This window comes from Wolffia australiana, chromosome 3 (assembly GCF_029677425.1).
Source record: "Wolffia australiana isolate 7733 chromosome 3, ASM2967742v1".
Lineage (NCBI taxonomy): Eukaryota > Viridiplantae > Streptophyta > Magnoliopsida > Alismatales > Araceae > Wolffia > Wolffia australiana.
This window is the reverse complement of record NC_135837.1, coordinates 3,896,628-3,909,665: the sequence shown is the minus strand read 5'-3', so window position 1 is coordinate 3,909,665 and position 13,038 is coordinate 3,896,628. Positions and strand designations below refer to the sequence as shown.

Sequence of the window (13,038 nt, the reverse complement as noted above, 5' to 3'; positions counted from 1 at the left end):
TTCATAGATATATTGATATATTTTGACAACGCTCTGATCACATTCACACACTGTCATTGATATATTGATATATTTAGACAACGCTCTGATCATATTCTCACACTGTCATCCGATTGTTCAAACAACTAATCCTGAAACTTATTTCTTTAGTAAATGAGCAATCAACATGGTGACAAAATAACCAAAACAAATCAGAAAAAAAAAAAATCTAACCCGCTCCACTCAGAAAGCTAACTAAGAGATCAAATTAACCAACTACCCGTGACAAGTAAAATCCTCAAACGCTCAAAGCAGAAAAGTCCTCAAAGCTCCATGAAGAACCAGAGCCGAAACAAGTCTCTTCAGAGGCGCAGCTTGAGTAGAAGCAGATCCAGTTTCTGGCGTCGCCGCTGAAGGAGGAAGAGAAGGAGAAGGAGAAGGGGCGAAGCGGTGCCGAGAGGATAGAACAACGATGGCTAGCTTCTCCCCTGCCTGACATCGATGTGCAACGCCGCTGATGAAGAAGAAGGGCCCCTCACGGCTGAGAAGGAATGTGGAGTTTCCGTCTTCTAGCCTGGTGATCGCCTTTGACGTGTTACATTCTCTGTAGCCCTTTTCCTCCACCACGAGTACCGAGTCTTCCCCTTTGTTGAACCTGAACACTGCGTTTTGTTGCAGACATGTTGGTCGATTAGTCTCTGGGTATTCTAGAGATGGATCGAGAGATATAGAGATAGATAGAGAGCTAAATAGATAGAGAGATAGAGAGTTAGAGTGATAAATAGATTGAGAGATTGAGAGATAGATAGATGGCTAGAAAGAGAGATAGAGAGGTAGATACAGTTACAGATAGAGAGATAGAAAGATAGGTAGAGTTACAGATAGAAAGATAGAAAGATAGGTAGAGTTACAGATAGAGAGATCGAGAGATACATAGAAAAAAAGAGGTAGAGAGATAGATAGAGAAATATATAGATAGATTGAGATATAGAGAGAAAGATAGATTGAGAGATTGAGAGATAGAGACAGAGAGATGGAGGGAGAGAGGTAAAAATATTTAGATGGAGAGTAGAAAAAGCTAGAGAAAGATTCAGAGAGAGGGATAGAAAGAGAAATTTAGAGAAAGAGTTAGAGAGAAATAGATAGAGAGTTAGAGATGGAGAGATAGAGGCTGAGAGGAACAGAGAGAGAGAGAGTTAGAGGAACAGAGAGAGAGAGAGATAGATCAACATAGACAGAGAGAGAGAGTAAGGGCAACAGTGAGAAAGAGTAAGAGCAGAGACAGAGAGTAAGAGCAACAGAGAGAGAGAGAGAAAGTTAGAGTAACAGAGAGAGAGAGAGAGAGAGCTAGAGCAGCAGAGAGAGAGAGAAAGTTAGAGTAACAGAGAGAGAGAGAGCAAGAGAGAGAGAGAGAGAGCTAGAGCAACACACAGAGAGAGATCGCTAGAGCAACAGAGAGAGACACAGAGAGGGAGAGAGAAAGTTAGAGCAACAGAGAGAGAGAGCTAGAGCAACAGAGCGAGAGAGTTAGTGCAACAGAGAGCAGGAGAGAGAGTTAGAGCAACAGAGAGCAGGAGAGAGAGTTAGAGCAACAGAGAGAGAGAAAGAGAGAGCTAGAGCAACAGAGCGACGGAGTTAGAGCAACAGAGAGCAAGAGAGAGAGAATGAGAGCAACAGAGAGAGAGCGAGAGCGACAGAGCGGAAGAGATAGAGCAACATAGAGAGAGAGTTGGAGCAACATGGAGAGAGAGTTAGAGCAACAGAGAGAGAGAGAGAGAGAGAGAGAGAGAGAGAGAGAGAGAGAGAGAGAGAGAGAGAGAGAGAGAGAGAGAGAGAGAGAGAGAGAGAGAGAGAGAGAGAGAGAGTTAGAGCAACAGAGAAAGAGAGTGAAAGGCAGAGAAAGAGAGAGAGAGGCTACCGAGGGTGTCGTTCACTTGGAACCTGTTTCTCTCGGCCCAGAGGCTGAAGGGCTCCGCCGGGTTGGCCGCCCAGCCTTTCCTTCCCCCCACGTCGAACTCGCGGCCAGAGCAGGCCCCCATCAACAGCGCCATCACAACTACGATCATGATCGCTCTGCCCATTGACGCTACCCACCAAGAGAGAGAAAGCTAGAGAGAGAGAACGCTAGATCGAGAGAGATCGAGAGAGAGATCGAGAGAGAGATCGAGAGAGAGAGAGAGAGAGAGAGAGAGAGAGAGAGAGAGAGAGAGAGAGAGAGAGAGAGAGAGATGATGGGTGTGATGATGGTGTGCTGGGAAGGTATATATCGTAGCGTCGTCGAGCTTGAAAACGTAACGGGCGTGGCGAAGGAGACAAGTGGCAGAGAACGGAAGGGCCAACGGCTAGTGCTTGACGGAATCTAGTCGACGGGTGAGAGTTTCTCGCCGTCGATTCCGCCTTCAACGGCTAGCTCTCTCTTTCTTCTATAACGTAAGCCAGACTGCCCTCTTTGAACGATAGCAAAGAGCGTAGATCTTGTGACTGCTTCAGAAGAAAATAATTAAACACTGAAAGATTGTATGTTTATGATGTCATTATTTTATATAGAACGTTCGGATATTGTCAAACCTGATCTTTGCCAGAACAGTTGTTGTATTTTGAACATAGCATCGGATTTGAAGATATCCTTTAACCTAATTTCTAAGCACCCATAACCTAATATCTAATGTTACTACCAAATAAGATTGCAGGAATCTTGGATATTCATGGTATTCTTGAAAGGTCGATTTCTTTCACTTACCCGGAATACTCATCTTCATATGCATCGCCATTGAAACACATATCATAATCATGTTTTTAGTAAATACAGATGAGAGTTAGATCAGTTAAAATTCTTACCTGTGGGTGTTTGTAGTTGATTCTTAGACAACAGTTTGTCAGGATAATGAAAAACCGTATAAATCTTAATTATAATTGAATAACAAATAGGGCTGAGTCGTGTGCGTGGCTGGTGGTTGATTCTCTGCATGAATTTTAATATATTATGTAACTATCCACTGGTAATAAATGCAACGAAAAAGGGAAATATTGTGTCAGATAAATCAAAAGCAAGATAAATAAGTCATCACATCTTCCGGCCCTTCTCACTCAACTCGAAAATGAATATGGCCGTTCCATACGAGCTTCATATATATATATATATATGTTAATATATTCTTCACTCAATATTGACATGTGGCAAGTAAAATAAATACTTAAATGAAAATAAACATTTTAAAATTTCCAATGATGTACTTTATTATGGGCATTATTGAATCCTGCATCATGACTCCATAAATACTAGTGATTGTTGGAGTTATTGCAATATCTCACCGTTTGCTGATGGACAGTTCATTCTTAAGCACTAATCTGCCAATATGTTATGAAAACTGTTGAAATCATGATTGCGGTTGAAGTAAAGAAATCAGACCTGGCTCAGGGTTTTCATTAGGGTTTAGTTCAGTTTAGGCCTTTAAGGACACTTTCCCACAGGAGAAATAAAACAATATTCAAAGGGTGGATTGTCATAGGCTAGTAATTACTGTATTGGAGAAATTAAAATCATGACACTGTATTATTGTTTGGATGCTAATAAAGAAGCAAAGAGGTGGCTGTTGGGTTTAACATAGGCACTGTTAACAAGCTCCGAAATACAGATATACTTCATAATGGTAGCATTTGAATAAGTTAAACTTTGACCTTATCATAGAATGTTCTGTTAGGTCAATCCTCTGGGTTGATTTGTATTCTTCAATTGAGTCATAAGAGCAGATGAAATTTGTTCAAACTATTACCAAGAAAGGAGTTGAAATGAAGCAAATAAGAGCATTGACTGAATACTCGGCCAAGTTGACCCCTGAAACGTACTCTTTTCATATGAAATGGGTGTCCAAAAAAAAGAGAAATTTCTCATTGAAACAAGGACTAAAACCATTGATTTCAGAAATAAAAAGATATTCAAAAAGGAAGAGAGAACAGAGAGGTATCAATACATATTCCTAAAGAAGAGGACATGTGTGAATCTTTGCCAAGTAAAAATGCAAAATCAATGACTGAATTAGATGACAATTTTCACCTCTTAAGTAACCATCTTTTTTCTGGAGGTTGAGGCACTGACCTGCATAGGTTCTCCAAATAGCAATTGCCACCTGCTTGACATGGAGATCTTGACCACGGATCGTAAGGAGAACACTGTCATTCAAGATGAAAGGGAATTAAGATGATGCCGAAAAGACAACAAAGGTGAAAGAACGAAAAAATTTAGTCCGAAGTCGGGGAAGAAGCATCTCCTTCGTAGGGTAGAGGTGGGATGAAAAAGCGAGGAATGCAATCCAGAATTTTTGGATGATTTTGTTCAAGCGACCCCCCTTGCCTTTTATAGGTCGTTTAAGGCGGTTTGCCAGCTTTGTCATGGATATGTTGTTCAATTCCAGCATTTCAATCTGAAATTGAAATGGAATTTATAGGGGATAATACGCAAAACAGATTGAAAATGGAATTTGGAGAGGTGTAGCTAACTAAACCAGCTGCAAATGTATTAATCTGTGCGATGATTGCTGACAGACTGTGTCTACGCCTGCCACGCTTGTTTGTGCCGATGGGTCGCAGTGGTTTGGCCCTTTGGCGAGTAAACACCGAAAATACACACACATATATAAATATATTTGATCCTAAAAATTCAACCTCGGCATACTCCTTGAAAGCCATTCAAATAAATTCAAGAAAATTTGGAAAATACTAAAAATCAGGAAAAAATTCTAATATTCCGTAATAGTTTTCATTCCATAATTCACTTGCATCAAGAGAACATCAAATTTCATATCCGATATGCATTAGAATATGCGTTTCTGCTCTACTTTATGTATTATAATGCAATTCTAGATATTGTTCTTGAAAACAATGCAATTCTTGATTTTATGAATGTGTAGATGGTTACACAATATATTATAATGCATTGATTACATTTTACCAGTGGCCCCCAGGAGTCCAAATGTGGCGGTGTTTTAAGCTGCCACATGTTCTAGCCCTAGTGACTGGGGCAGCTGATGGCGCCATTTGAGCGAGACAAAAACTAACATAATATTTTTGAAAATAGTACTCCAAAGACTTATCCATGTGTAATTCACAAATTCCAGAAATAAGTCATTAAATATTTGATACTAATGAACTGAATATTATCACCAAATCTCATTTTGAAATGAAGGAAATGTGGTAAACTAAAGGCTTGGAGTTATTTACACCAAAATATGTACTTTTGGATTTAACTCATGCGGAGAGATGAAGTTTTCCAATTCCAAAATTGAGTCCAAGATATTCACGAAATGAAATGTCAATAGTGAAACACCGACCATACAACAACATTCGTTTTTAGTTTAGTGAGAACCTCCAACCTTGTGGTGTTGAAATTAAACATTTTTGAGAGAGAATGTTATCGTGAGGATAAAAAAAGGAGAGATATCTCGAAGGAGAATGAAAAGAATTTTATTTTTACCTTCACAGTTTTCCATCATGCCAGTGCATTAGTCTTGACAGAAGGCGAGGTTGTGAGCCAGGGTCCGAGACTCTAGAATACAGTACATCTAATTTCAATCTTGGAGCTCGGTCAGTAATTTCAGATAGGGTCACATTGTCCATGGCATTTGAGGCAGTACTGGAACAAGACCAATGAACATTTACCTTAGATCACACAAGTTCAATCAGCGAGAATGGACGTAAATCAAGCAGCTGCCATCTTGGTCAAACACAAATTGAAAGGAAAAGAGAGTATTCATTTGACTTATCCGCTGGAGCTTAAATAGCTAAATTACTGTGGATTAATGCCACACATTTAGTTATTGATGTTTGTTTTCAGTTAGCAACAACAACATGACTGACAAGACCAGCTCAGAATGACCGAATTCTGTGAACAATGATTCTTAAACAAAATTCACTTATTTCTTTTACCGTAGGCAAAAATTGGATCGCAGGTTTTACATCAATGGGAAGCCAGTCACTCCTCTCCCCTCGTCGTTCATGTTCCACATCAACGACAAGGACACACAGACAGACACAGAGAGAGAAAGACAGAGACATAAAAAAAAATGATATCCAATTACCTCGTCAGTCCATAGTACAGAAAACATATAAGTACAATCAATAACGTGTCTAGAAGGATGGACCCAAGGAAACCAATTAATAAAACAATATCGGCTCAAAGGATAGGTCATTTAAAAAAGGCTTAATGCTCTCCGCAATGCCCAAACTGGGCCTCAAGCTCTACATCAATGACAAGGACGCAAAGGCCGGCAGACAGACAGAGAAAGAGAGACATCGTAAAGTGTGAAAATGAATTCTCCCCGCAACGATGATACTGAAAAAATATAATTACTGGCAGTCCGCAAAAGAATAAATTCTAGAAAGATGGAGCAAGGAAACCAATGTATTAAAAAACGAAATCAGCTCAAACAATGGTTCATCCAAAAAAAATAAAACAAAACCATCTGGTACCTTCTCTGCCGATGACAAAATTGGGCCTCAAGTTCTACATCCTAGAAGAAACCAGCCCATCTCTCTCTCTCTCTCCTCCTATCTGAAGCAAAAATTCTCAATTCAACTTGCCTGGTTCCTGCGACCAAGCTGCTTGAGGAAGTGCACCACGTCGTCGGCCGAGTCAAGAGAGTATCGGGCGCTGGAGCACTTCCTCCCCACGGCACAGGAGAAGTAATTCTCCCCGTTAAGGTCCAGAACTGAAGAGCCCTCTTGGCAGACCATCACCTCGCTGGCCGGCGGCGGCAGCGGTGGCGCCGCCCTCTGCGCCTTGCCATAGTGGGCAACCGCAGAGCGCAGGCTGCCATTTCGCGCAACAGCGCTCTTCCCCGGCGCTCTCATCATCATCATCTCTGCCGCCTTGGCCGCCCTCCCCCCTGGCAGCTCTGCCGGCAGCTCCGGCTCGAAGAAGGTGTAAATGTCCTCGTCCTGTAAATTATAAGTTCTTTTGGGGATTGTTGCTGGCAAAAATAACTGTTTTTTGGGATTGTTCCTGGTAATAATCATTTCTTTTTGGGATTTCTGCCGACAAAGGTACTTTCTTTGGGATTGTTGCTGACCAAAATAACTGTTTTTCGAGTCTAAGAAAGTTAGTACCTTGCCGAGGAAATGGCCGATGCAGAGGACGTAGTCGATGGGGGTCACCATGCTCTTCCCGTGCACGATCTCCCCCAGGATGCGATCGATCGCTGCGCCCTGAATTTAAGAAACGAACCGACTCGTTGCAAATCATCTCAAGAAAGGGAAATCGAGAGGGGGATGAACGGAGTGACGAAGGGAGAGAGACATGGCAGAGATGGTCAGCTGTTGAAAGAGACTGTTAGATTGGAGAGGCAAAGAGAGAGAGAGAGAGAGAGAGAGAGAGAGAGAGAGAGAGAGAGAGAGAGAGAGAGAGAGAGAGAGAGAGAGAGAGAGAGAGAGAGAGAGAGAGAGAGAGAGAGAGAGAGAGAGAGAGAGAGAGAGAGAGCGAAAGCGAGCACATACAGAGAGTGAAAGAAGAGACATCGAAACAGAGAGAAAGAGAGGTGACGGGGCGTGGGAGAGCGAAAGCGAGCACTTACAGCGAGTAAAGAAGAGACAGAGAAGCAGAGAGAGTGAGAGCACGCACTGAGACAGAAAGAAGAGAAAGGAGAGAGAGAGAAAGGAGAGCACATATATGGAGCGACTAGAAGAATTTTAAGACTTTAGAGGAGAAACAGAGAGTGAAACGAAAAAGACGTAGAGAGAGAGAGATAAGGATAGAAGAGAGACAACGAGAATGATGCGATAGAGAGATGGGGGGAGAGAGATAAAGACTGATAGACTGATGTGACAGAGGCATGGAAAGAGGGAGAGGGTAGGTACATTGAGAGCGTGCGACACAGACAGACAGATATGAGAGAGACATGAGGGAGGGAGAGAGATATGGCAGAGATGGTCCCATGTTGAAAAAGACTGATAGATTGGAGAGAGACAAAGAAAGAGATGGTATAAGAGAGAGAGAGAGTGAGTGAGTGACGGAGGGAGAGAGATATGGCAGAGATGGTCCCATGTTGAAAAAGACTGATAGATTGGAGAGAGACAAATAAAGAGATGGTATATGGGAGAGAGAGAGAGAGAGATGAAGGGGCGTGGGAGAAAGCATGGAATGAGAGAGAGAAAGAAGAGAGGAGAGAGAGAGAGACCTTGGTGACACCGACAGATCGGACCTCCACCGAGCGGCTGCCTTGGACGACTTCCACAGCGGCATTGGAGATGGGCCCCGTCCAGAGGTGCTGCAGCATGTCTCTAGCTTGGAGCCTACCAAACTCCACATCTTCACCCAAAACAACAACATCAATAATTAAATAAAAATTAAAAAATCATACTCAACATCCTAAGTAAAGGGAAGCAGCGTTCTTCCTTACCCGCGTACTTATAGTTCCACAGAAGCGAAGTCTCTCTGTGCTCGAAATGGGATCTCGGGGTTCTCTCAGTGAAGTACTCGAACACATGCTGCAAGATGAACTCTAATGTAAGAGAGAGATATACGAACAGAGAGAGAGAGAGAGAGACAAAAGAGAGAGAGAGAGACTGAAAGAGAAAAGGAGGTAGAGAGAGAAACAGTTGTAAAGCGACTGACAGCGCGATAGATGAAGAGAGAGAGAGAGAGTGAAGAACCTTCACGCTGTCGACCCAGTCCATGTTGAGATGCTCGGGCATGGTGGTCATCCACTCTCCCGAAGTTAGCCGGAGAAACATCCCGTTCTCCGCTGCCAGCCACAAATTATACTCGCCAAAGTTCTGAAGAACAAGAAGAAAAATATAAATAATTTCTCAAACTCGAAAAAATAAACAAAAAAATAATGGGTAAAAGAAGTACATCGTCTAGAACACTTCGGTCGCTCCCGCTGAGGACGACGACGGTGGTCTTGGGGTCGTTGCAAAGAATGGACAGCGACTCTTTAAGATCCGGGTGCAATTTGGGCTCCATCTCTCTAATCTGATCTCCGCCTCTTCTCGCCGAAAACTCCACTTGCTCCGTCAATGTCGAGTTAAACCCCTGCACGACGACGATATCAATTTTAGTTTTTTTCTCCCCACTAAAATTGTTCGAATTAACAGAATTATTTAAGATTTCTTCCCGTCAAGAGAATTATTTAACAGAATTATCTCCCCAAAATATTTCTCAAAGAGAATATTGTCTCTTGGTATAATCAACAGGTAAATAAATAAAAAAGAATGGTATAAATTAAATAAAAAAGAATGGTATAAATTAAATAAAAAAGTAAATGGAAAAAAATAATCTTAGCATGGTGTACCAGGATTAGCAAACGATTCTTGGAGCGCAGAAATCGGTCTATGGCTCGGTCTGTGGGTAGTGAGGGAGGGATCTGCTTGGTCCTGAGTTGAGCTTCCACTACGGTGTCATTTAGTTCACTACATGAAATTTTTTAAAAAGAAACCATCAGACAATACCAAATTAAATAAAATTTCGAAAAGATTACTTCGATTTAGTTTACCCTCTTCCACCCACCTGACAAAGGTTTCAGCCCAAATCTGAGCGGTGTGAGTGGTCACATGAGCAAAATTATGCCTGTGCCTCTTCTCCCTCTCATCCGGAGGCATGTTCAGGGCGTGGGCAATCGAATTAGCAACTTCAGTAATGTTCCACGGGTTTACTAGAAGCGCTCCAGCACCAAGAGATTGAGCAGCTCCAGCAAACTGGAGGAAGAAAAAAAATATAAATTTATAAAGTAGACTTCAAAATGAAACAGAATTGGAGAAGATAAATCGGAGTTAAAAAGAAGAACGTAGGCAACTACTCACTTCGCTGAGAATGAGAACTCCTTTCTTCTGCTCTTGGCAAGCCACGAATTCATAGCTAACGAGATTCATCCCGTCTCTCAACGAAGTAATCAGAGCCACGTCTGGGGATAGGGAAAAAGTTAGCTTCATTAAGAAATACGATGAAGAATAACGATTAAGATATATTTGTGAATAATGCATATAATAATTAATTACCTGTGATGGCGTAGAGGGCACATAACGCATAAAAGTCAAGGGACCGATCCTGCAGGATAGCATACAGCTTACGAGAAGGACATAATGCTTAAAAAAACTTGAACGATTTCTAAAACGAACGACCGAATATTAAAAACTTTTTGGCAGTTCCGCCATGAAAGGGACATAATTAGTCGCAAAACAATGCTAATTTTATGTTTTATTGACGTTGAAAATACGAACCAAGTGATGTATAGGAACTGTTGTCAGTGTCCCAAAGCGACCGTTGATGCGTCCGACAATTTCGTGCACTTGGCTGGTGAGCTTTTGATCTGTCAATGAATAAAAAAGAACGAAACTAAGAAAATCTATTTGAGATTAATTAATTATCATAAATGAAAATAACTGAAACGTTAGATGATGAATTTAACAAAGTGGGACAAACATTCAGTAACGTCTGTTCTTGTCGGCACGGCTATTTGCAAAAGAACCACTTTATCACGCCAAGAAGGATTCTCTTCCAAAAACTTCTCGAATGCCAGAATCTTCTGTGGTATGCCTTTGATCATGTCCAATCGATCCACGCCCAGCATAACCTGAAGGTAAAAAACATAAATAAAACCACCCCAGAATATATAATAAATAAGATTTACATCACTATCCATACCTTTCGTCCAGCAAACCTTTCCCTCAGATCTTTGATGTGACTTTGCACACGTCGGAGCTCCAACGCTTGTGTAAACCGGTCAGAGTCAATGCCAATAGGAAACTGCAACGAGAAATTAATCAGTCAAGAAAAAAAACTTAAAATTCTCAGAAAAAAAAGAAAAATCTCAGATCTTACAGCAGCGACTCGGGTCAGCTTTCCCTGGTCTTCAACGCCTTCTGGGGTCCCTTCAATCCCTAAAATCCGCGTACAGGCGCTCACGAAATGCCTAGCGTAATCGTACGTGTGAAATCTGCAAGAGCAAGAACAATTTTCAGAGTAAAATCACAAGAACAGGAGAAGGATTTCATCCTCACCCGACAACATCGGCGGCAAGAATCGCTCTAAGCAGCTCCGATCGCGACGGAAGCGTTCTGTAAATCTCCGAGGAAGGAAACGGCGTGTGGAGGAACCACCCCACCTTCATACTCGGATCGTACTTCTTCAGGCACTCTGGAAGGAACATGAGATGATAATCATGGCACCAGACGACGTCGCCTTCCTCGTAATGGCGACTGACAACGTCGGCGAACATCTGATTCGCCTTCTTGTAGGCGTCGAACTGCGACTGGAAGCTTCTCGTAGCGGCCAGACGATCTTCATGAGGGAGGCCGAGGTAGTGGAAGAGCGGCCAGAGAACGTTGTTGCAGTAGCCATTGTAGTACTGGTGAACGATCTCCTCGTCGAGGAAAACGGGGATGCATCTCTGCGGAGCTCGATAGGGTTAGAGAAGCCGAAATTGGGGACGAAATCGGTGGAAATCGGAGGAATTTAGGGGAAAAACCTTCTCGTCCAGCGCCGTGGTGAGCGCTCGCTGGCCGATTTCGTCGGGGACGTTCACTCCAGCCCAGCCGATCCATCTCGTCTCGAATTCCTTCACGCCTGCGAAGAATTCAATCAAAATCGATCAAGATCTGGAGCTTGTTCTTGAGCTGAATTGGGAGTTTATGTAGGGGGCGGACCGAGAAGAGCGCTGACAAGGCCGCCGGCGCTGATCTCAAGGTGCCAAGATTCTTCCTCTTTCCTCACGGCGGATACTGGCAAGCGGTTGGCAACTACGAGGAGGCGCTGCTTGAGCTGCCTGGCGGCGCTCCGGTCGTTGGTGGCGCGATGAACGGCTGAGATCGCTTCCAAGAAGTCCCCCTCCCCCGCTCTCACCCAATCGTCGGCCGCCGCGACGTCGAAGGGGAATTTGCCGAGCTCTTCGTCGAGGTGAAGCGTCTGGTTGAATCTCCGCAGCTCCCTCTCTCGGAGAAGCCTGTCCAGCCTCGACGGGGCTCCGCCTCCGTTCGACGCCATGACGATCGGATTACCTCGAGTGGAGATCGAATTGCTCGTCTGACGGCGATCAATGCTCGATATCCTTGACGATCGGATTACGTCGATAGAAGATTGAATTTCTCGTCCGGCGGCGATCGATGTTCGATTTCTACGACGATCAAGAGAACGAACGACGGATTATGTCGAGAGAAGATCGAATTTCTCGTCTGACGGCGATCAATGTTCGATTTCTGCGACGATCGGGAGAACGAATGCCGGATTACCTCGAGATAAGATGAGTTGCTCGTCGGACGGCGATCAGTGCTCGATTTCTTCGACGATCGGAAGTCGAAGGACGGATTACCTCGAGAGAAGATCGAATTGCTCGTTTGACAGCTGTCGATGCTCGATTTCTTCGACTATCGGGAGAAAGAACGCCGGATTACCTCGAGAAAAGATGAAATTGCTCGTGTGCCAGCTATCGATGCTCGATTTCTTCGACGATCAGGAGAAAGAATGCCGGATCAACTCGAGAGAAGATCGAATTGCGCATCCGCTTTTCAAGAATTGGAGATGAGGAAGAGGAAACGATCGATCGCCTGCGATTCTGAGCGTTACAAGCGACTTCGGGGAAGATCACGGGATCGAAGATGGCGATGGCAGTGGAATTTGAAGCAGTAGGAGGCGTCTCTTCGACTGCCCTCTCGAGCTCTCTATTAAAAGAGGACTGAAAGAAACGTTTATTCTGCATCTTTTGAAGATACTTTCTATTTATTCCCTCGCATAGTTTAGAACGAACTTCTAAATATTTGCGAGTTCCTATTTTTGCATGTTTATTCATTTAATATAATGTAGCTATTATTAAGATTAGAACATTACCATGTACTATGTACCATGCTAAATCACAGAAATGAACAAGCCGTATAATATCAAAGTAACTAATGGAAAAATGAAATTCCAGCATATTATATATAACAAATCGTTTATTAGATGAGAAATAACAAATAATTTCAGTTGAGATTAAGAAAAATTGATAAGTAATTTAATAGTGTGTGAACATGAGGGCTACTCTAAGAAGAAAAAAAACACTAATTTTATGGAAAATGAATTGGGATGCTAAATAGTTG

The 13,038-nt window shown here is 42.8% G+C and overlaps 2 protein-coding genes across 13 annotated transcripts; both read right to left on the bottom strand.

The window, feature by feature from the left end:
- Window positions 1–285: 285 nt before the first annotated feature.
- On the bottom strand, window positions 286–2,060 carry LOC144700480 (early nodulin-like protein 3). Its single transcript, XM_078571875.1, has 2 exons — window positions 1,898–2,060; window positions 286–641 (listed from the first exon to the last, which is right to left on the bottom strand). The coding sequence occupies exons 1-2, from the start codon at window positions 2,058–2,060 to the stop codon at window positions 286–288; spliced, it is 519 nt and encodes a 172-aa protein (XP_078428001.1).
- On the bottom strand, window positions 2,061–12,650 carry LOC144700672 (alpha,alpha-trehalose-phosphate synthase [UDP-forming] 1-like). Of its 12 annotated transcripts, XM_078572133.1 has the most exons (24): window positions 12,196–12,650; window positions 11,614–12,080; window positions 11,436–11,533; window positions 10,969–11,357; window positions 10,790–10,904; window positions 10,613–10,714; window positions 10,391–10,541; window positions 10,189–10,277; window positions 9,967–10,015; window positions 9,772–9,872; window positions 9,479–9,666; window positions 9,264–9,381; window positions 8,825–9,004; window positions 8,623–8,745; window positions 8,370–8,457; window positions 8,148–8,278; window positions 7,081–7,179; window positions 6,556–6,912; window positions 5,450–5,608; window positions 4,482–4,576; window positions 4,331–4,400; window positions 4,076–4,149; window positions 2,818–2,941; window positions 2,061–2,460 (listed from the first exon to the last, which is right to left on the bottom strand). In XM_078572133.1, exons 2-19 carry the CDS (start codon window positions 11,948–11,950, stop codon window positions 5,570–5,572), a joined length of 2,754 nt encoding a protein of 917 aa, XP_078428259.1. In that variant the 5' UTR covers window positions 11,951–12,080; window positions 12,196–12,650; the 3' UTR covers window positions 2,061–2,460; window positions 2,818–2,941; window positions 4,076–4,149; window positions 4,331–4,400; window positions 4,482–4,576; window positions 5,450–5,569. The 12 variants fall into 12 exon arrangements, with proteins under 12 accessions (XP_078428259.1, XP_078428257.1, XP_078428263.1 ...); XM_078572131.1 differs by lacking the exon at window positions 2,818–2,941; XM_078572132.1 differs by lacking the exon at window positions 2,061–2,460 and having other exon boundaries at window positions 2,471–2,941.
- Window positions 12,651–13,038: the final 388 nt, after the last annotated feature.